The sequence below is a fragment of the Lutra lutra genome, chromosome 1 (assembly GCF_902655055.1).
Source record: "Lutra lutra chromosome 1, mLutLut1.2, whole genome shotgun sequence".
Lineage (NCBI taxonomy): Eukaryota > Metazoa > Chordata > Mammalia > Carnivora > Mustelidae > Lutra > Lutra lutra.
This window is the reverse complement of record NC_062278.1, coordinates 107,637,474-107,658,289: the sequence shown is the minus strand read 5'-3', so window position 1 is coordinate 107,658,289 and position 20,816 is coordinate 107,637,474. Positions and strand designations below refer to the sequence as shown.

At 42.5% G+C, this 20,816-nt stretch overlaps 1 protein-coding gene across 1 annotated transcript in view; it reads left to right on the top strand.

The window, feature by feature from the left end:
* Positions 1-20,816, top strand: part of KLHL6 (kelch like family member 6) — a 55,387-nt gene that overhangs the window by 17,941 nt on the left and 16,630 nt on the right. Inside the window, exons 2-3 of the mRNA XM_047731585.1 lie at positions 3,388-3,553; positions 19,669-20,118. Of these exons, the coding sequence (XP_047587541.1) occupies positions 3,388-3,553; positions 19,669-20,118 (616 nt within the window). The remainder of the gene's footprint in view (positions 1-3,387; positions 3,554-19,668; positions 20,119-20,816) is intronic.

The following is a 20,816-nucleotide window of genomic DNA, read 5'->3' as shown; positions in this document are numbered from 1 at the left end:
GCTGATAAGGGTCAGCTTCTGGGCAATCAAGAGTCCCACTTGGGTAGGGGCTGAGCTGAAGCAGGATGTTACTCAATGACTGATTCCAACAGAAAATTCAGAAGCTGTGTCTAGCAGTGACAGGCCTGATCAAGAGTTCAGATGATCCCAGAGATTCCAATAACTGTGTCACATGGGAAAGACATAGGCTTCAAAAGAGCCCCTCAAAGTGTAAGACATTGAATTATATAACTTATATAATTTATATATATAGTATATATATAATAATTTATATACTTATCTTGTTTAATATTAAAACATCTCTCTATTGGGCTTTTGCAGTTCTCATTGGAATATTTGAGATCATATAGATTCAACAAAATTCATATTTTACTAATCTTAAAATCACATTGCAGGTGAAATAGCATTTCTAAATTTCACCTTGGTGGGACTCTGTCGATATGTTGCCTCAGTTATGTGAAGCCTCATTCGACCCCATCATCACTGCCCACCCTCTCCTGCCAAAAGTCCCATTTTCCATATTGATGTACATAACATTCATGTGGGTGACATTCACTTTACCCCTGCGATGATGGCAGATTTGGGTGATGCTCTAGAGCTTTGCCATCTAATAGAATAGCCACTAGGTGCATACAGCTGTTGAGCAGTTGAATTATGACTGGTCTGAATCAAGGTGTGTTTTAAGTACAAAATATACATGAGGGATTTTGAAGTCTCAGTGTGGAAAAATGAATGTAAATTATTTCATTAATAATTATGAAATATTTGTTACATGTTGAAATAACATTTGAAGTGTATTGAGTTAAATGAAATTAACTTTATCTCCTTTTACTTTTAAAAACATCATTACTAGAAAATCTGAAATTACACATATAGCTTGCATTATATTTCTATTGGGTGGCGCTCCTCTAGGGACTCAAAAAAAAGGGAGGCTTAGCAAGTGAAGTTGTTCAAATCCTGGAGAGGCTGAGCTGGGAAGAAATTGTGTGCTTGCTGTGATGGCAGGGTTCTCTATGGGATCAGGAGGCAGCAAGGTGGGTCCTGTGTGATACCACCTCACAAGGTATATGGTTCTGTGGATGGGGCTGTGCATCTCTGGTCAAGAGAATTTACGGCTGACAAAAGTGGCTTGTAAATCAGCCATCTGCCCAAATGACATCACTGCCTCTCTGCTTCCAAGTTGCAATTTAGTAACTCTGCAGAATTCACATTTTTACTTTCTTTCTTGCTGTCATATTCCCTAGGAGAAAGAGGCCAGTTGAGGGAAGAGAAGAGGAGGAGGGAGAGAGGGGTGGGAAGATTACTGTTGATTACAATAAGGAGCTGGGAAGGACACAAGGAGACCCTAGGGAGAAGATCTCATTGGTTAAAACAGAAGGTTCAAAAAGTCAGCTAGTCAAGTGATTTCTCTCTCTCTCTCTCTCTTTCTTCTTTCTCTCTTTTTCTCAATCTCTTTCTTTCTGGGGACTTTTGATGTTTATGATTGTTCCTGGGACACCAGAAGCAGTTACTTTGGTTTTGCAGATTAGGAAATGGGGTAAAAAAATTGATGAGGGATTCCCAGAGATAAATAGGAGGTGTGGAGAAGGGAGGAGTAGCAGGATTTAGGAGTAAATCCCTCTGTGTTGGCAGGGAAGTTTGGGGAAGTGCGTTCTGTGACCCTGGGGCCTTCCCATTTCAGTGACTTGGCGAGGAGATAACAGCTTTCTAAAGGTCTTGTTCATGTATCTGAAGTTCAGGAGGTCCAGTTGCCTAGCAGGGTGGCGACTGCCTCAGTTAGTACGGTTTCTGGGATGAGGCTTTGGCATTGTCACAAGCCTCCAAGCTCTGTATGGGTGCAATTAATGCATTACTCTAAAGGTACCTGTCACCAACAAACTAAAGTGAGAACACACCTGTTAAATATATTCTTTTTGAGTCCTGCTTCTGCTCCCTTCAATGGCTCCCCATTGCCTACTGAATAAAAACCGAACTCCTCAGCCTGCCTCCAGTACCTTCCACAATCAGGACCTAGGTTATCTGGCTGCACTGATCTCTCCCCACCCTCTCTCATAGCCCCTGGGCTCCGGCCAAACCACCAGCCTGCTAGAGCCTCTGCATGTCCCACACTCTTGCATCTACTTCTCGTGTTTATTACCTGAAAGTCCTAACCACAGTTGTCACATAGCAACATTTTTTCCATGAGCAGCCATCTCTGGCCAGTACAGCACTTCGTAAGTCTTTTTGACCCTTGTAGACTATAATTTGTGCATATGTATCTTGCTAGATTCTGGAGTACTAGGGGTTAGGGGAGAGACTGTTTATATTAGCCAGCCTGGGCTGTCATAAAAAAAAAAAAAAAATACCATAGACTGGGTGGCTTCAACAACACAAATTTATTTTCTCACACTTTTAGAGACTGAAAGTCCAAGATCAGGGTGGCCAGCATGGTCACCTTCTGGTGAGGACTCTCCTGGCTTACAGCCACTATGCTCACATGGCAGAGATTGAGAGAGAGAGAGTTTGGTGTCTCTCCCTCTTCTATTAAGGACACCAATCCTATTGGATTAGGACCCCCCCCCCCCCCGCCCTTACAACTTCATTTCACCTTAATTATCTGCTAAAAATGCTATGTACAGGTGGCTCAGTAGGTTAAGCCTCTGCCTTCGACTCAGGTCATGATCTCAGGGTCCTGGGATTGAGCCCTGCATTGGGCTCTCTGCTCAGCGGGGAGCCTGCTTCCTCCTCTTTCTCTGCCTGCCTCTCTGCCTACTTGTGATCTCTGTCTGTCAAATAAATTTAAAAAATCTTTAAAAAAAAAAGTGCTATCTACATTGGTGGGTTAGGGCTTCAATATATGAATTTTAGGGGACACAGGTCCAGAGACTGCCTGATATTTAAATCCCTTCCAGCATTTGAGGCCCTGCTGGCCAGGCCTGGCTGTAGGGCCAGCCTTCAGGCCAGAGGAAACCTGGAATGAGGACTGAGAATGAAGTCAGAAACCTTGTTTTGGGATACTAGTCATTGAGAAAGTACAGATAAGGCCTGGGCAGGAGAGGGGACCCACAATGCTCCCAGAACAATCTCTAGCACTCTGAGCCATTGAAGTAGTTTTTTGGGCCAGTAAAGTAGTTCTAGATCCCACCAGTTTGGCCAGTGGGGCTCTTATTGTCCCTTTAGATCTGGGACTGCTGTAGGGACCACAGTTGGGCACAGCAGTTCAGTTTAGTAAAGTACCAATTCAATGTCTGGTGTGTGCTGGGTGTTGGAGGAACAGAAAGCAATCATCCCAGGTCTTGACCTTAGGAACCTCGCTGTTCCATGGGGGTAGATGGGTGTGAGGGGGGTCTGTTTAAACCTAGAACTAAGAATCACAGTAGGACTCACATTCATACATCTCTCTTCCAGGGCCATGTTCTGCAATGATTTAAAGGAAAAGTACGAGAAGAGGATCATTATCAAAGGGGTCGATGCTGAGACCATGCATACTCTTCTGGACTACACATATACCAGCAAGGCTTTGATCACCAAGCAGAATGTGCAGCGGGTCCTGGAAGCTGCTAACCTCTTCCAGGTGTGTGAACAGTCTCAGTATTCTCCTCCGGAGCAGGGGAAAGCAGCGACTCCCCAGAGATCTGCCCGGACTGGTTTCCAAGCTCGTACCTGGCACACATACATACACCACACCCACAGACACACACACTTAGCTGGGCCTCTGCTTACTTGGAAGTCCGAAGAGGCTCCTTTGGAAATTTCCTGAGAGGTAGTGAGATGCAGCATTCACTTCTTAATACCATCAAGCCAGGATGGTGCCTGGAATCGCTACTTGGTTCCTGACTGCAATGACTACAATTTGCAGAAGCCTAATTGGAGCCAGGGGTTCTGGTCATCACTTTAATATGTCACTTCTCTCTCTCTCCCTCTTTTTTTTTTTTTTAAGATTTTAAAAAATTTATTTGAGAGATACAAAGAGCAGGGGGAGAATCTCCAGCAGACTGTGTTTGTCCTGGAGCCCGATACAGGGGTCGATCCTCACAACCCTGAGAGCACAGCCCCAGCTGAAACCAAGAGCCAGATGCTCAACTGACGAGCCACCCCAGCACCCCTCATATATGTAACTTCTAATCCTTGGCACAACAGGGGGAAATGGTTACTTCTCCCTACTTTGCAGGTGGGAAAAGTAATAATGTACAGAGAGGGGGTTATTTGAACCCTGGGCTTTCCGAGTCCAGGCGCAGCATTTTTGCAGTATACCATGCAGTCTCTCTGGGAGCAGTGTCTAGATTTGAGGGAATGCAGGACCTTGCCTGGTAGCACTTTGTGGTGGGTGTGGAAGAAGAGCACTTTTCATGAGGGGTATTACAGAAGATAAAAGAAACCTTGGAATTAAGTTTTATGGTTTCCATTTGACTATGTTGGTTTCAATCCAATTACAATTATATTTAGCTTCATGGGATAATTAGACACATAGATTCTGTCGGTTGCATCCATAGTTATCATAGGGGCCCCACCCCCATTACTGTTTTTGCCTAGGTCTAAAAGTACACCTTGAACTTGGTTTTGCCAGGTTAAGCGGATTGTCTCTCTGAAGATGTTAAGATTTATGACAGAGTCCAGGGACAAGCCTGGTCATTCGCAGGGACTGGGACATACATCAGATCTTATGCGTGGTTTGGGACTTTGGGAGGTGGTATCCTCTTGGATCCTCTGTAGGTCAGCATTTAAGGGGAAACAAAACAAAATCTGGGAAGGTGGGGAATGAGAGGTCATGAGTCAAGACCATGGACAGTGGGATTATTTTTGTTGAAGCTGGAGTCTAGGCAGTATCTGTGGAGTCCAGCAAGGAAGGGAGAGTAGAAAGAGGGAGGAAACACTATGAAATAGCACTGATGAGTTCCGAATAATTGTTTGCCAATTTTATTGTCTCAGTTTCCTCAGGGCATTTTAAAGATAACAGAGCAAGTTACTTCTGACAGGGCTGGTCACGCCTTCTGGTGATGTGTCCAAGTCAGTTACCCACCCCTACCCCCAAAGCTTTCCCCCTTTCTTCATTCTGACTTGCTTACTCCTTCAGCTGTTTACCCCTTTCAGCTTCACCCCTTACCCTTTCAACTGGCAGGAAAATACTCTCCTTTCTGTGGAGGGAGGGTCTTAGCAACCTCACGCTCAGCAGCCCCCACTGCTCCAACAACCTGACCACAGGAAGAACCTTCCCTGATAGGACCTCTATCTAGTTCAGCTTTTGCCTGGGAACTACAAGACAGCTGCATGTATTCTACCAGGGTGTGTGCGCGTGGGCGTATTTGCAAATCTTTACTTAGCCTCTTTATTTTCAGTATGATGTCTTTCTGTGTCTTCCTCAATTTCTGGAGTCCAGAACCTCTCTGGTCTGGTTTCTCCAGAGGATATATCTTTTCCAGCGGGAGTGGAGTTGTTTGATCATAAGAGGTGGAAGGAGTCTCAGGAAGCTTAAATTCTTCTTAAAACCACCCCTGGTATTAGCCCCACCTGCCCTGGCCTTGCTCTTTCTCTGGGATTTTAATATTCCTGCTTTTGAGGGTTCTGAGGGACAAACTCCTTTGTAGGCACTTGGTCTGACCTCTTTCCTCTCAGCAAAGCCATTTGCCAGTCTTCATAGTCTGTGTTTTGGGGTTACTGATAACTCCCAATTTCATGGAGGAGGGAGTTTGTCTTTCTGTTTCTTGTTCTCCTTTCAGTTTTGGGTGATTTTAATAAAAACTCTTCAAATAGTAAAGAGTTTTGTAATGTTACAAATATTTTCCATTGGTTATTTGACTCATAATTGTTGGTTATGACTTTTTTTATGTACAAAATTTAAAATTCGTGTTTTGTCAGATCTATTGTTCATTTCCTTGATGTTTTTTGCCTTTGTTACATGTTTTTAGAAAGAACTTCCCCACTGCTTAATTATATCTTATTCACTTGTAATTTCTGTTAGTCTTGTTATGTCCACACCTTTGATACTTAAATCTTTAATGTATCTGGAAATTATTTTGGCATAAAGTTTCTCCATGTCCTCATCCTCCTCCTCATTTTCTCTCAAGTGGGAGCAACTTCAGTAGAAATTTTGGTTTTGATCAGAGGTGGAAGGAAGAGGAAGATAGAGACAGGTAGAGAGAAAGTGTGCTCTGTTTATTATTGATTCCCCTATTCTGGTAATCCCTCACCTCAGAATTTTCCAAATCTCATTCACTTTCTAGGCAAAAAATAACTAAGTTTCTCTTGTGGCTGTTTTACTTATTTTCCTATGAGTGTTAATTCTTATAAAAACAAGAGAAGAGTGCTCTGGGCATCTGGGTGTCTATTGAACCCACTTTCTGATTTCTGTTGCTTTTGGATGACTTGCTTTGAAGTCTCAGGCAAAGAAAACTGGGAATATCTTCATGCTTGAAAACACCACAAGGGACAGAAGTTTATAGGTTGTTGAAATCACTTTGTGATTTAAAAAAAGTATGTATTCATTTGAATGGATAAAATATACCCTTGTTCCAAATTCAGAAAAATAGAAGGGGAGACAGTGGAACATTTTGCCATGTTCACTTTTAACCATGTCTTGCTATCCTTCATATCCTATGCACAGTGTGTGTGTGCATATATTACTCCCACTCATTGTCTCCAGTTTTTTAAACATGAATGTTAGCACACTATACACCCCATTTTGCATTTTGCTTTTTTGGGCTTCACGATATATTTTGGAGATTGTTATAGATCAGTATGCATAGAGAGTTTTCCTTCTTTTTTTTTTTTTTTTTTGAAGATTTTATTTATTTATTTATTTGAGAGAGAGTGAACATGAATGGGGGGAGGGACAGAGAGAAAGAGAGAGGCAGAGACTCCCAAGTAGATTCCCTGCTGAGCCTAGAGTCCAACCCTGGGCTCGATCTCATGACCCCAAGAGCACAACCCAAGCCAAAACCGAATAGGATGCTTAACCTACTGAGCCACCCAGGTGCTCCTTAATAGAGCCTTTCTTTCTTTCTTTCTTTCTTTTTTTTTTAAAGATTTTATTTATTTGACAGAGATCACAAGTAGGCAGAGAGGCAGGCAGGCAGGGGGGGGGGGAAGCAGGCTCCCTGCTGAGCAGAGAGCCCGATGTGGGGCTCGATCCCAGGACTCCGAGATCATGACCCAAGCCGAAGGCAGAGGCTTAACCCACTGAGCCACCCAGGTACCCCCCTAATAGAGCCTTTCTGATGGCTGCAAAAAATTTTTGGGTTCTCCTGAGAAATGAAACATGTCGAGTTATCTTAATGGTCTCTTAGAAGGCAGAGTGGTAGAGTGTAAAGAACATGGGTGCTGGAGTCAGGCAGAACCTGGGTTTAAATTCCAGTTCAGGCATTTATTTGCTGTGTGGATATGGACGGGTTACTTAGATCGTCTGAGCCTCAGCTTTCTTATTTGTAAAATTAGGATGATAACAATACTTTTACCTACCTTTTAGGGAGAGTTATTTAATGAGATGCTATTTGTAAAATGCCTGACACATTATAGATACTGGATAGAATTTTCTTCCCATTATTTGTACATTAATTTTAACTTTATTTTGGACAGTTAGTGCCTTGAATAAACTGGGCTGACATCGAGCTATGAGAACATTTTCCTATGCCATCCCCAAATCTTTGCTTTTTCCCATATTAGGATTATAAGAGACCATGGTTTAAAGTTTTGTTTTATCATATTCATATGACACTTGGTTAGTAGAATGAATTGGTCTGGTGCTATATTTAATTAACACAGAATTATAGGTGGAGAAAAGAGTGACAGAGTGGGCATTTTATCTTGTTATTTTAGAACATCCACAGAGGCCAATACCACATTTGTGGGACTGAAATTGATGGGAATCAGAGTATCTTGGAGTTCTCTACCCTATCTGGTGGTAAAGGTTTTTAGTTGTCACACCATCGCTGATGCTCAGCTGCTCCCTCACTTTCTCCTTCTCTTTTCTGCTCTCTTGCTATTATTGATTGATTGCTTCTATGCAGAATTTCCGTCTAGAAAGAGATCTTTCAGTTGACACAGCCAGTCACCACTATTGCTGTATGAAAAGGGCTTTCTGTGTGAGGCAATTTCATGAGTTGCTGGCCTCATGAAGACAGCTAACCCTGGGGTCAGTTACCATTACCATTGTCAGTTGTCATTGGTCCAATCTGCTGTGCCTAGGGTGGGATAGTTTCTTTTAGGAGGAAGGTTAGTGTGGGGAAGATACTGAATGAATTGCCCATAAAAGGAATTTGCAGTAATCTAACCATAATTTATTGGTGAATATGGGAGAAATGTATTTTCTCCCAAGTAGTTTCTAGAAAGGTAAGAGTAAGAGAAGCACCTATGAGGAAAGGCCTGGGTGACCCTTCACATGGAAGGCAGGGTTTTTGAGATGAATGTCATCTAGTGGGGGCCCCAAGAACTTGCCTTAGTTGGAACTTCAGGCTCTTGAGTTCTATATGAGCAAGGCAGTTAGAAGCTATAGAGACTGTAGACTGGGACAATGGCTCTAAGAACTTGGTAAGGGTCTTTGGTTTTAGAGAACAGCTGTGTTCGTTTGGAGAACTTTGTCTTATTTGTTACTTTCATTTTTATTATTAAAAACTCATGATAGAATAAGGGCTTATGAGTTTATCAACAGGGCAGCAAAAGTTGTGAGGCCATGAAGACCAGCTCACTCCTCATTTAGTTTTGGGACAGAGGACGCCTAAGATAACAGAGCAGCTGGTTAGAAGAAGGAGCTTAGAAGCCAAAAAGAGATCATGTTGTGTCCTGAGGCCTGACATGAGGAAGGAAAGGGGTCTGCCAGAGTGGGAGCCTCATCATCTGGCCTGAGCCCAAGGAGAGACAAGCCACAACACGGTTTGGGCTGACATCTGTACAGACGAGGTAGCCATCTGGTCAGAGGCTGACCCTGATGGCCTGGGTTGGCTTCTTGGCTTACTCAGTATGTGGATCATAGTCCATAAATATTTGTTGAATCAATGAAGGCATGCATTGTTCTTGCTCATTATTAGCTGAATATGTGGACTGCCTCAGAAGTTGCTCAAGACCCCATCAAAAATTTCCTGACTTGCTTTAAGAGGATACTGAGAAGCCCACTCCCGACTTTAAGAAATGTTGTAGGTAGTAGAGGAAGAAGTATTCCAGGGTTAATACTAATAACTGTTTTTTTTTAAAGTACCTACTAAGTGCCAGGCACCTAGCAAAAGCAGGTCTCATTACTGCAAGTTACAGATGAACCTCTGTTGTCATTGACAGGGACCCACAGGTTGTATGGACCCAACATCAGAGTAGTCAGTTGATCCAAGCAAGGAAACCAGCCCAACTATTTCTTTGTTGCTATCTAGATAAAATCCATCTGTTGACTGATGCCCCACATACCCTCTTCGTCAACCAGTGTTACTTTGTGGCCACTGTAAGCGTTAAGACATTAGGGTTAGTTTCCTGGTCCACAGGCAGTGATAGTTGTGCTTTTCAGAGCATTCACTATGTGGCAGTTCTTGCCTGTACTGTTTCATTTAAAATGAAGTCGGTATTTTTACCCCCAATTTAAAGATGGGAGAAATAAAATTCAGTGATATAAAGTTAAATGTTCATGGTTTCATGGCTAATGTGAGAGGAACCTGAATTTCACTCCTGTCTGCTTACGCTAGCCTGTGTGTTCTCCACTGCACACACTGCATCCATCCCTAGGTGTGAGGCCCAAAACAAGTCATGATCCTAAAGGCAGCTGGGGCTATCAGCAGCCTCAGGGGAGGCTGCCCAGTGGAAAATTCTGGGAACCAGTGGGGCCCTGTAACTGTGTCGGGGGCGAGATTGGCACAGCTGCCACCCCTCATGCCGACTCCCTCTGGGGAAACTAGGACACTTGGGGCTGCCAGGTGTCCCCATCTCAACAGTGAGCCTGCTATTGTCCATGCTGTGTCTCTTTAGTCTTTACAGCTCTGTGTTTAATTTCAGTGGTGACTTTGATTTTTAGGTATAACTTACATTTAGTAAAATGTACACATCTTAAGTATATGGTTTTTTATTTTTATTTTTTTAAGATTTTATTTATTCATTTGACACAGAGAGAGAGAGATCACAAGTAGGCAGAGAGGCAGGCAGAGAGAGGAGGAAGCAGGCTCACTGCCGAGCAGGGAGCCGGATGCGGGGCTCGATCCCAGGACCCTGAGATCATGACCTGAGCCGAAGGCAGAGGCTTAACCCACTGAGCCACCCAGGCGCCCCTGGTTTTTTAATTTTTTACATGTGTTTGCAACCATGTAACCACCACCCAGATCAAGCTCCAGAACATCCTAGGCATCCCAGAACACTCTCTTTAGAATCTGGGTTGCTTATATAGTTATAAGGGGTGTTTACATAATGCCAGGACATAGTAGAAAGAGGCATCTGGCCCAGACTTACCGTGGTTATTTGCATCACTGGTCCATGCTGGCAACCTGCTGGAGAATCTGTGTTCTCATCAGTCTCTCTCTGATCATTGACACCCTCACCCCCTGCCATCAGCTGAAAATCCTCAGGCCCACCAGGTTCTGGCCCTCAGTCTTTGTGGGCCATTTTGCATTCTCTTTGTCCCATTTAGAAGGCCTCCTCAGGTCTGCCAGTCCTCTCTGCAACTTCTGTGTCCCTCTCAAAGACATACAAGAAACTTCCATTTGCTCTCCTGTGCCAGTCTGGAACTATAGGGAACTTGGAGCGACTGCCATAGACCCCCTTTGTCTAGAAACAATGCATTCCAGCTTCTCTTCTGTGGCTGCTCTACTGGGGTTCTGCTTTTCTGATTTCATTTCGGCAGTCAAGGCACACATTCTTTTGCTCTCAGATCCACAACCTCTAAGGAACTTTTTGCACCTCCCTTACTCTAGAGTTTGATCTGGGTTGGGAGGCAGGAGATCATCTCAGAGACCCACCTGTTTCTCACCCTTTTACTAGACTCTTTCTCCTCTTTCTTCCTGTCCTGGGAATCATTGTTGGAAAGATGGCTCCTACATTATCATCCATTCTCCATCCATATATTGTTTTGATATAAACTTTACGCCTAGACTCTTTGGCATTCTGGCTTTTCCAATTCAAAGGGCCCAGTTATTACCACTAATTGATGTTTTGAAACTATTTTTCTACTATAGTACTGAAAGTGTATTTAGAAACTCAAAAACCAAAATTGTATTCTTTTGTCTATCCTGTTACCCCTTCCCTGGATGTGAAAGCCTGAAATGCCCTAGTTGTTGCCTATAGGTTGTTAAAATTTAGGAAGTGAGATATGGGTTTTAGTTGTAATGAAAACCCATGTTGCTACCAGATTCTGACTTTTACTTCTATTTAATTACCTCAAATTACTAACCATTCTCTATGTGCAAGGTACTTACAGGAAACTATCAGGGGGAAATAAAGATAAAAGTTATAAATATAGATCACATTTATTTAACCATTTATCATATTCTTTCCCCTACATGATCCCATCTGATGTTGACATTTCTATGAGTGGGCTGGCCAGGGAGTACCCTCACAGTGAGACTGCAAGATGGGCTTTATTATTCTCAACACTTTCTAGAAGAAGAAACTGTGGCTCACAGAGAGTTCAGCTCATCAAAGAGCAGGTCATCAAAGATTGAAGCTATGATCTGGGGCCTAAATCCAGAACTTCTGACTCCCATTCCTGCTACCTAGCACTACACCTAAAGCCTCAAAAGCAAGGATTTCCACTGAGCTTTCAAACCACTGAGCAATCCAGTCAGACCCTAGGGCAGAGTGCCCAAGTAGAAAAAAGTTCTGGGTCTGAAGGAGGTGGCATTGAACTATATTTCATAGAATGGGTAGGATTTTGACACATTGCAGCTGGGTTGGAGGAAATGTATTCTAGGCAGAGAGAACTTTAGGCAGAGACTTAAGTTTCCACCTTCTCTACCTGCTAACTTTATTATAGCTATCTGCTCATGGACCTGCTTCTCAGGATTTGGCTTTGCTTAGATGCCCTACTGGTTCTGCGCTCACCCTCTAGCCCCCCACATAACCCATATTCTGAACATCAAATATGTCCCAGAAACAGTTATTCCATTTAGTCCCTCCCTGGCTTTCATTCTGTTCCTGGGCTGAGTCACGATTCTCCAGCTGTGGCTCTGGCCCATTGAATGTTAGTATGGCCCATGTAGTCCCCCTGCCCCCCATATGTGCTACTGGCCTGTTGGGGGCCCCACTGGTTCCTCTGAAACTTCAGGAGCTGTCTGTTGGCAGAATCTTGACCAAACTTCCCACACCCCTTCCTTTCCCTCTGATTCCACTTCTGAGGTCAGTCTACCTCTATAGTTGTGTCAGTCCCACAGCACTGCCCCACCTTAGTGAGCACATTTTGCAGGTCTTATTCCCTTTCCTGCCCACCCCATATAGCTTCCAGGGACCAGCAGACCCCTCAGCAAAGTCTAGAGCAAGGATTGAAAGTTTGGAGGGAGCAGAGGACATCCTGGGGGTAGGGGACACATATTCCCATTGGTCTAAAATAGATGTATACCTGAGAAAGAGGGAAAGGGGAAGGGATGGGAGATTAGGATCAGCGGTAACTTACAGTTTTTAAGTATGAAGACTCCTCTTTTGGGGGGCCAGAAGGAGCAGAGAGAGAATCTTAAGTAAGCTCCACACCCAGTGTGAATCCTGATGTGGGGCTTGATCTCGTTATCCTGAGATCATGACCTGAGCCAAAATCTAGTCAGACACTTAACCGACTGAGCCAGCCAGGTGCCCCTGAAGACCTCTCTTTGACATCAGTACACACCCCATAGGAGAACAACTTTACTTTTCATAACTGTTGTCTGAGAAGAAAAATGGTGACAGAAGATTTATTGTGAATTCACAAACAATTCACCGGAAAATCACAACAATTTCAAGTGATTTTTTTTTTTTTTTTAAGATTTTATTTATTTATTTGACAGAGATCACAAGTAGGCAGAGAGGCAGGCAGAGAGAGGAGGAAGCAGGCTCCCTGCTGAGCAAAGAGCCCGATGCAGGGCTGGATTCCAGGACTCTGAGATCAGGGCCTGAGCTGAAGGCAGAACCTTTAACCCACTGAGCCACCCAGGCGCCCCTGATTTTGGTTTATTAATCTCATCAACAAATTATGTATTCTTCACAAACACTGATTTGTTGGGACTTGAAGGTAAGAATACCAACGTCTATATATATACCCTTTGCAATAACTGTAAGGTCATCTGGGGACTGTGGTCAATGAAATTGCTTATTTGGGCCAAAATAGGGTTCAGTTTTTCTGCAGTTGATTTGAAGGCACCTCTGGGAGCTGTGGAATTACACTGGTTAAATCTGTTAAGACCCCATATTCTGGAGAGCATGAAGGGAATCAGAGGAGGGCCAGTGGAGTTGGGGAGCAGGGGGTAAAATCTCACTGATGCAGAGACTTCTCATGGGAACAGCAGCCATGTCTCAAGTGGTTTCTTTGATTGTATTTTTAGTCTCCCTCTTCGAGAGTCAGGTGCCTGACTGTAACCTTTTGCTCACATGTCCTCTCAAACAGGAAGTTGGCTGTCTGTTGCCATTATCTGTCATAGTTCAGCTCTAATAAACAAGTTCATGTGTCATTGGGACAGGCTGAGCAAGAAAATTTATGCTAACATCCTAAGTAATCTTGACTATGAAGAAGCAAAAAGCATATATATTGTAAAGAAAATAATTTATATGTTATTTATATTATATTTACAATATATATTGTATATTATATATTGTAAATATACTATATATTGTAAATATAATATAAATAACATATAAATTGTTTTATATTTATATTAGTCATATATTTATAATTTAATATTAATTAATACTAATTAATATCAATTAATTTTGTTTATTTATTTTAAATTAGAATATTAATTAATAAATATTAATAATATATATTATATTTACAATATACTGTAAATATAATATAAATTATATAAATATAAATTATATAAATTATATTTACAATATATATATTGCAAAGGAAACAATTTCTTGTTCCCATGACTGCCCTGTATATCAGCAGTTTCCCAACCACTGGTTAGGATGCTGCTCTACACCCCTCGTGCTCGAAAGTGTTTCTTGAAGCACTTTCTTGAAGTGTTTTGGGGGAAATGTAGGCAACTTGGAGATCTGCACTATTCTTGTCCTCATAAGTCCTCTTCAGACTCTCCTGGAAGTTTGTTAGTTCAACAATGTGACAGTTACAAAGGCAGTGCAATGGCCAGTAAGATGAGTGAGCTAGCCATGACCTTGAGTGCCATCTGTACCACCTACTGGCTGTGTGACCTAAGGCAATGTATTTAACTCTTCGAATTCTCTGATTCTTCCTCTGTGCAATGGTCTGGGCCTGTGTATATGTATACTTTTAGTAATATTACTATAAAAATATGTAATAACAAGGCCGGTATTTTATATATATACAACCTCATATTATATATAGATATATAGTATATAAAATACCAGCCTTGTTATTACTTATAAAGTAAAAATATTCATTAAAAAATAAAACATTCATTAAATTAAAAAATGGATGGGAAAGTATCTAACAGATCTTGGTGCATGTTGGATATCCAAACTATTTTCCTTCTCTCTTTCTTTTCCTTCTTTTGGAAGAATTTGTGCTAGGTGCTCTTGGAAATAAAAACACAACTATGACCTACCTAGAATCTGCCCTTGAGATGCTTGACCATAGTACAAGGGAGAAATGTAATCAGTGCTCCACAGAGGGGCAAGTGATTTGCCCAGTGGAGCACTGAGGAGGGAGGAACTGATTCCATGTTGGCAACTGGAGAAGCCGAGAAGGAGGAAGTGGCTCTTGAGAAAGAACCTCATGAATGGATAGGATTTCTCTGTTTCTTTTCTCTTCTCTCCTCGTTCATTCTCTTCCTTTTTCTTCTTAAGCAAGTATTGACCCAGAATTAAAAATATCCAGAGGTAGAGAAGGCTTAAAGCACAGTCTGGTTAAGACCCTCTGGTTCTGTCAGCCTGGTTCTCCCTCTTGTGCTGGCTTTGTCCTCAGGTTTATGGATAATAGAGAGCAACTCAGTGTCTCCTGTAAACTCAATTTCAGGAAAACTGACACATGTGCAAACAGATGTTTGTACACCATCGTAGGTGTTCACAGACTCTGGAGCCCATCCATCAGTCCCAGATTTAATACTCTGAATGAAGAAAACAGCCCCTATGTAGATAAGTTGATGGTCATGGTACTCTTGCCCCCCATTTTTTTTTTTTTGAAGTTAACTTGAAAGGGGCCTTTTCAGTTGAAAGGGTGAAACATCCCGAATCCTTTCTTAAAAAATGGATCTCTGAAGTAAAATTTGCCTAGGCAGGGAGAGCAAGATTTTAACAGATAGTGATGAGGGAGAAAGCTGGTCCAGGCTGATGAAGCAGCATGAGCACAGAAAGGCACTGTGACAGGTGAGCTTAGAAATATTTGGGTAAGGTGAGTAGACAGGTCTCACTGTGGAAGGGTTCCATCAGGGCAAGTTCTGGTGACAGTGCATGGCTTGAGGGGTAAGAATAAGTGTTTTGTTACATGCATTTCTGACAGTTATAGTTTGACACTTGTGTGATTATTTGATTAATGTCTGCCTTCCCCATTGGTCTGTCAGGTCCAATGAGCATAGGTGCTATGTTTCTTTCTGCTCAGCTCTGTACTCCCAGCACTGGTTGATGGCCTACTACATAATGATGTTCAGGACACATTTTGGAAATTAACAGGTAGATGAATGGAGGGATGAACAGTTTCTGGGTGGGGAGCGACACTTTGGATCAATGTTTCTCACAAATGTGAGCTCTTTCATGGTTTCCTTCTTTGCTCATCAGTAGTCATCAAGCAGGGGTAGAAATTAGCACCTTGTCGGCCAAGCCTTCCTTTGGGCAGATCAGATTATTGGAGCTCTCCTTGGTGAGGAGTGCAAATCATGGTTGACATCTGCCAAGTTCTTGATTTGTGCACACACAGTTTGACCTAAGGTAGCTTGAAATGGTCTAAAAACATGCGTTTTTGGAATCAGATAAGACTGGTTCAAATTTTAGCTCTACCTTTTATTAGCTATAAATTTCTGAGGAAATTACCTCACTTCTCTGGATCTCCTTTCCTCATCTATAAAACAGGAATGACAATAAATAGCTATAGTGTTGTAAGGATTAAATTATCTGGGAATGTAAAGGGGCTGGCTCATAGGGGGTGTTATTTTTTACATTTTGTTTTATTTTCTCATCGTGTACTTGAAAATCATGAGGAAGTATTTTATTTTTTCTGATTTAAAAAAAAACATCATATTGGGTGCCTTGGTGGCTCAGTTGGTTGGGTGTCCAATTCTTGATTTCAGCTCAGGTCATGATCTCAGGGTCATGGGATTGTGCCCCACTTTGGGCTCCACACTGGATGTGGAGCCTGCTTGGGATTCTCTCTCTCTCCCTCTCCCTTTGCCCTTGTACCCTTCTCCTGCTCCTGTACTCTCTCTCTCTCTTAAAAAAACATAATAATAATAAATAAAATAAAAGAGCAACTTCATGCTCAATGTAGAACATTTGTTCTAAACAGCAAAGTCTAAAAGACAAATTAAATTAATTGCTTTATCTATAACACTGCATTTGAAATAAACATGGATAGCGTTTTGATGTGTTACTTTCTAGTGTTTTCTCCATTCATGAGAAACTTTATTTCTTTGTTTCTATGAGAAACTATTTTAAATAGAGAATTCTATCACCTGGCACTCAAAGTAAGGGAGTACAAATAGGTGAAGAGTGGGGCGCCTGGGTGGCTCAGTCGGTTAAGCATCTGCCTTCAGCTCAGGTCATGATCCCAGGGTCCTTTGATGGAACCCTGCATCAGGCTCCCTGCTCAGTGGGAAGTCTGCTTTTCCCTCTCTCTGCCGTCCCCCCTGCTTGTGTTCTCTCTGTCAAATAAATAAATAAAATCTTTAAAAAATAATGAAAAATAAATAAATGAAAGAAAAGTAAGTCTTCCTCTCTACCCTGACCCCAGCTACCAGTTCCCCTGTTCCTCAGAGACAACTGCTATTACCAGGTTTTTAGGTGGCCTCCCAGGGCTAGTTTACATATTTAGAAAATCTATTTAATCATCTTCTCACGCAAACACTGGAATAGTGTACCTGCCCTTTGCACTGGAGGCCGCCACAAAAGTGAGTTCCGTTTCAGTGCTCATAGGCGTCTGTGGGCAGGGCCACGTAGGGCTCTGGTGACAAGTTCTGAGGGCTAGCAAGGCTTGGTCTCGGTTGTGCATTTTTACTCTTTGAACTGAAAATCTGCAAACAAGAAAACAGGTGTTAGAATTCTCAGTCTCAACCGTTTCTACAGTTGCTCATGCGAGGAACAGATTGCAGGCAATGGCCAGGGCCAGCAGACAAGGCGGTCTGAAGCAGAATTCAAACTTCTCCAGCATTTCATTGACACTCAGTCAATGTTTCTAAGATTTTATTTATTTATTTGACAGAGATAGATCACAAGTAGGCAGAGAGGCAGGCAGAGAGAGAGAGAGGGAAGCAGGCTCCCTGCTGAGCAGAGAGCCCGATGTGGGACTCGATCCCAGGACCCTGAGATCATGACCTGAGCCAAAGGCAGTGGCTTAACCTTCAGTCAATGTTTCTAAACTGATGGCTTGAATGAGTGTTCTGACATGGAAAGATAATATGTTGCAATTGGGATTGATTAGAAAATCAGAGATGTGTGTCTCCTAGAATGCTCTGGAGTGAAGGCCAGAGCCTAAATCAATATGGCTTACTCTGAGACCAGTCCTGCTCCACTGCTCCGCTACCCTCAATTCATCACTGGAGCGTCTCGTCTCCTCTGCAGTTTGCACCCCATCGGATGCAGGTCTGTCCGTCCAAACTCTCACTGGGCTATCTCACTGCCTTCAGACCAGCCCTCCCTGCCGGAGAGACCAGGTTCTCTCTACTCAGACTTCCTCTTTCCCTCCTGTTAATTAATTCATCAACCCAAGAGCACTGAGAACTTGACCTTTTACTGACCCAGGGGACAAGGAGGGGGGATAGGAATTTGGACTTATTCAGAGCTAAGCTCCAGAGAGCAGTGAATAAGAATGAAATGATGCATTTGAATATTGTACACCTGAAACTAATATAACACTGCATGTTAACTATATTGGGATTAAAATAAAAAACTTAGTAGGGCACCTGGGTGACCTAGTCGTTAAGCATCTGCATTTGGCTCAGGTCATGATCTCACCGTCCTGGGATCGAGCCCTGTGTTGGGCTCCTTGCTCAGCGGGAAGCCTGCTTCTCCCTCTCCCACTCCCCCTGCTTGTGTTCCCTCTCTCACTGCCTTTGTCAAATAAATAAATAAAATCTTTTTAAAGAACCAACTTAATAAAAAAAGAAGCTGATGCATCTGAGGCACCTCATCTATAAAATGAATATTAAATAATATAATGGATATGACATGCTTTGTAAGTGGTTAAGTGCTATATAAGCATAAGGGGCTCATATTTTTATAAGGATGATGATACTTTAAAACTAAGACATAGAAACCAACAATTTTACAAATGAATTTTTATCTTACAAAAGTGCTACTTACTCATTTTAGAAGATTTTAAAAATATGTTAAAAAAGTAAGGGAAATTCTCAGAGTCTTATTAGAAAATGTGATATCTTACAGTATATATACAGTATCTGCCCTTTCTATCCCTCTGGGACTGTGTCTATGGAGGATTATTTTTCCTTTGGCAACAAATTTTGCCCTGTGATTTACTCTGGCCAATTAAGTGTGAGTGGAAATGACACGTGCAACTTCTGAGCTGAAGCTTTAAGAGCCTAGTAAGGCTCTGCCATCTTTTTTCTCCTGTCACAAGACTGGCTTTTCTGTCATTCTAGATCTTGGAATGAAGACTTCTGTTGGACATGTAATGTGAGTGAGAAATAATCATTTATTCTTGTCAGTGCCTGAGATTTGGAGGTTAATGCAGCATAAATTGTCCTAAGATACCTGATACAATGAAATATAATAATTGTTAATATTTTGGTGTATATCCTTCATGCTTTTTTCTATACCTATATTCTATATTTTTTTATAAAAATAGGATCATAATGTACCTATGATTTTGTGAAGTGCTCTTCTCATTTCACCTGCAAAATTTTAGTATATATCTCTCTCTAAAACACAAGGATTCTTCTTGAAATATAATGACAATACCATGATCACACTTAAAATGAATACTAATCCAAATAAGGTCCAGATTTTGCACAAGGTTGATGTGTCTCTTACACCTCTCTTCATTTCTAAGTTCCTCTTCCCCACCTCTCTCTCTCGTTTACCCTTGTGATGTATTTGTTGAAGAAACTGAACTGATTCCGTAAAGTTTCTCACAGTCCAGATTTTGCTGATTGTATATTCCCATGGTACCGTTTAACATGTTCCTCTTTCTACTATATTTCCTGTAAATTGCTGATTAAATCGAGAGACTTGATCAGATTCAGAGAACAGATATTTAAACTCAATACATTATGAACATTTTTGTTGTATTAATGACTACAGAGTTGTCAAAAATAAGAATGTATGTAATTTCTTTAGCTGCTCCTCTACTGTCAGTCATTTGGATTGTTCTCATTTTTTGCCACCATACACAACTTTCTGATAAGGCTTCCTGTGGACTGATGGTTCTCTGGCCTGATTTGCTTCCTTCTGCTCTCTTAGTTCCTGCGGATGGTGGATGCCTGTGCCAGCTTCCTAACAGAAGCCTTGAACCCCGAAAACTGTGTTGGAATACTGAGGCTGGCGGATACACACTCGTTGGACAGTCTGAAGAAGCAGGTTCAAAATTACATCATTCAAAACTTTGTGCAGATTCTGAACTCTGAGGAGTTCCTCGAACTTCCCGTGGACACTCTGTACCACATCTTGAAGAGTGATGACCTCTATGTGACTGAGGAGGCTCAGGTGTTTGAGACTGTGATGAGTTGGGTCCGGCACAAACAGTCAGAACGACTCTGCTTGCTCCCCTATGTCCTTGAGAATGTGCGCTTGCCACTTCTGGACCCATGGTACTTTGTGGAGACGGTGGAGGCAGATCCTCTTATCAGACAGTGCCCAGAGGTCTTCCCGCTGCTTCAGGAAGCCAGGATGTACCACCTTTCAGGCAATGAGGTGAGTTGACATTGAATGAGCCTGTAGTTAAGCAACTAAGTAGAGGAGTCAGCGGCCTTACAGAAATATAGGTGAGGTTGGCTTACCAATCTTTACAGCACAGAGAAGGCACTGTTCTGTTTGTGGTTTGAGTCAGGCAGTTCCAAAGGCCCTGGATTTCTGATCTGTAAAATGGGGCTGATACGACATAAACACCTACTGAGAGGACTGAGTGAGATGGGAAATCACTCAGCACCATGCTGGGCACATCCTCCCTCATCCCAGGGCCTAAGGATGGAGGTTGGTGGGGGTGACACGCACAGGACGGAATGTGCCCTGTCTGGTCGCCATCCCATAGGAGTACTGCTTTCCTAGTTTGCCTGCTCTGGAGAACCACAAGTCTCTTGGATATCCTGTGACATTACCTTGGTCCAGACTGTCATTGTTTCCTTCCTGAGTTTCTGAAAATTCCCCAAAACTCACCTTCCTGCCCTCAGTCTGGCCTCCCTCCAATTCATTCATCAGCTGTATGATCTAAAACTCAAGCCTGAGTGCACCTGGGTGGCTCAGTCTTTAAGCAACTGCCTTCAGCTCAGGTCATGATCCCAGGGTTGTGGGATGGAGCCCTGCATCAGGCTCCCTGCTCAGCGGGAGGCCTGCTTCTCCCTCTCCCACTCCCCCTGCTTGTATTTGCTCTCTAGCTGTGTCTCTCTCGGTCA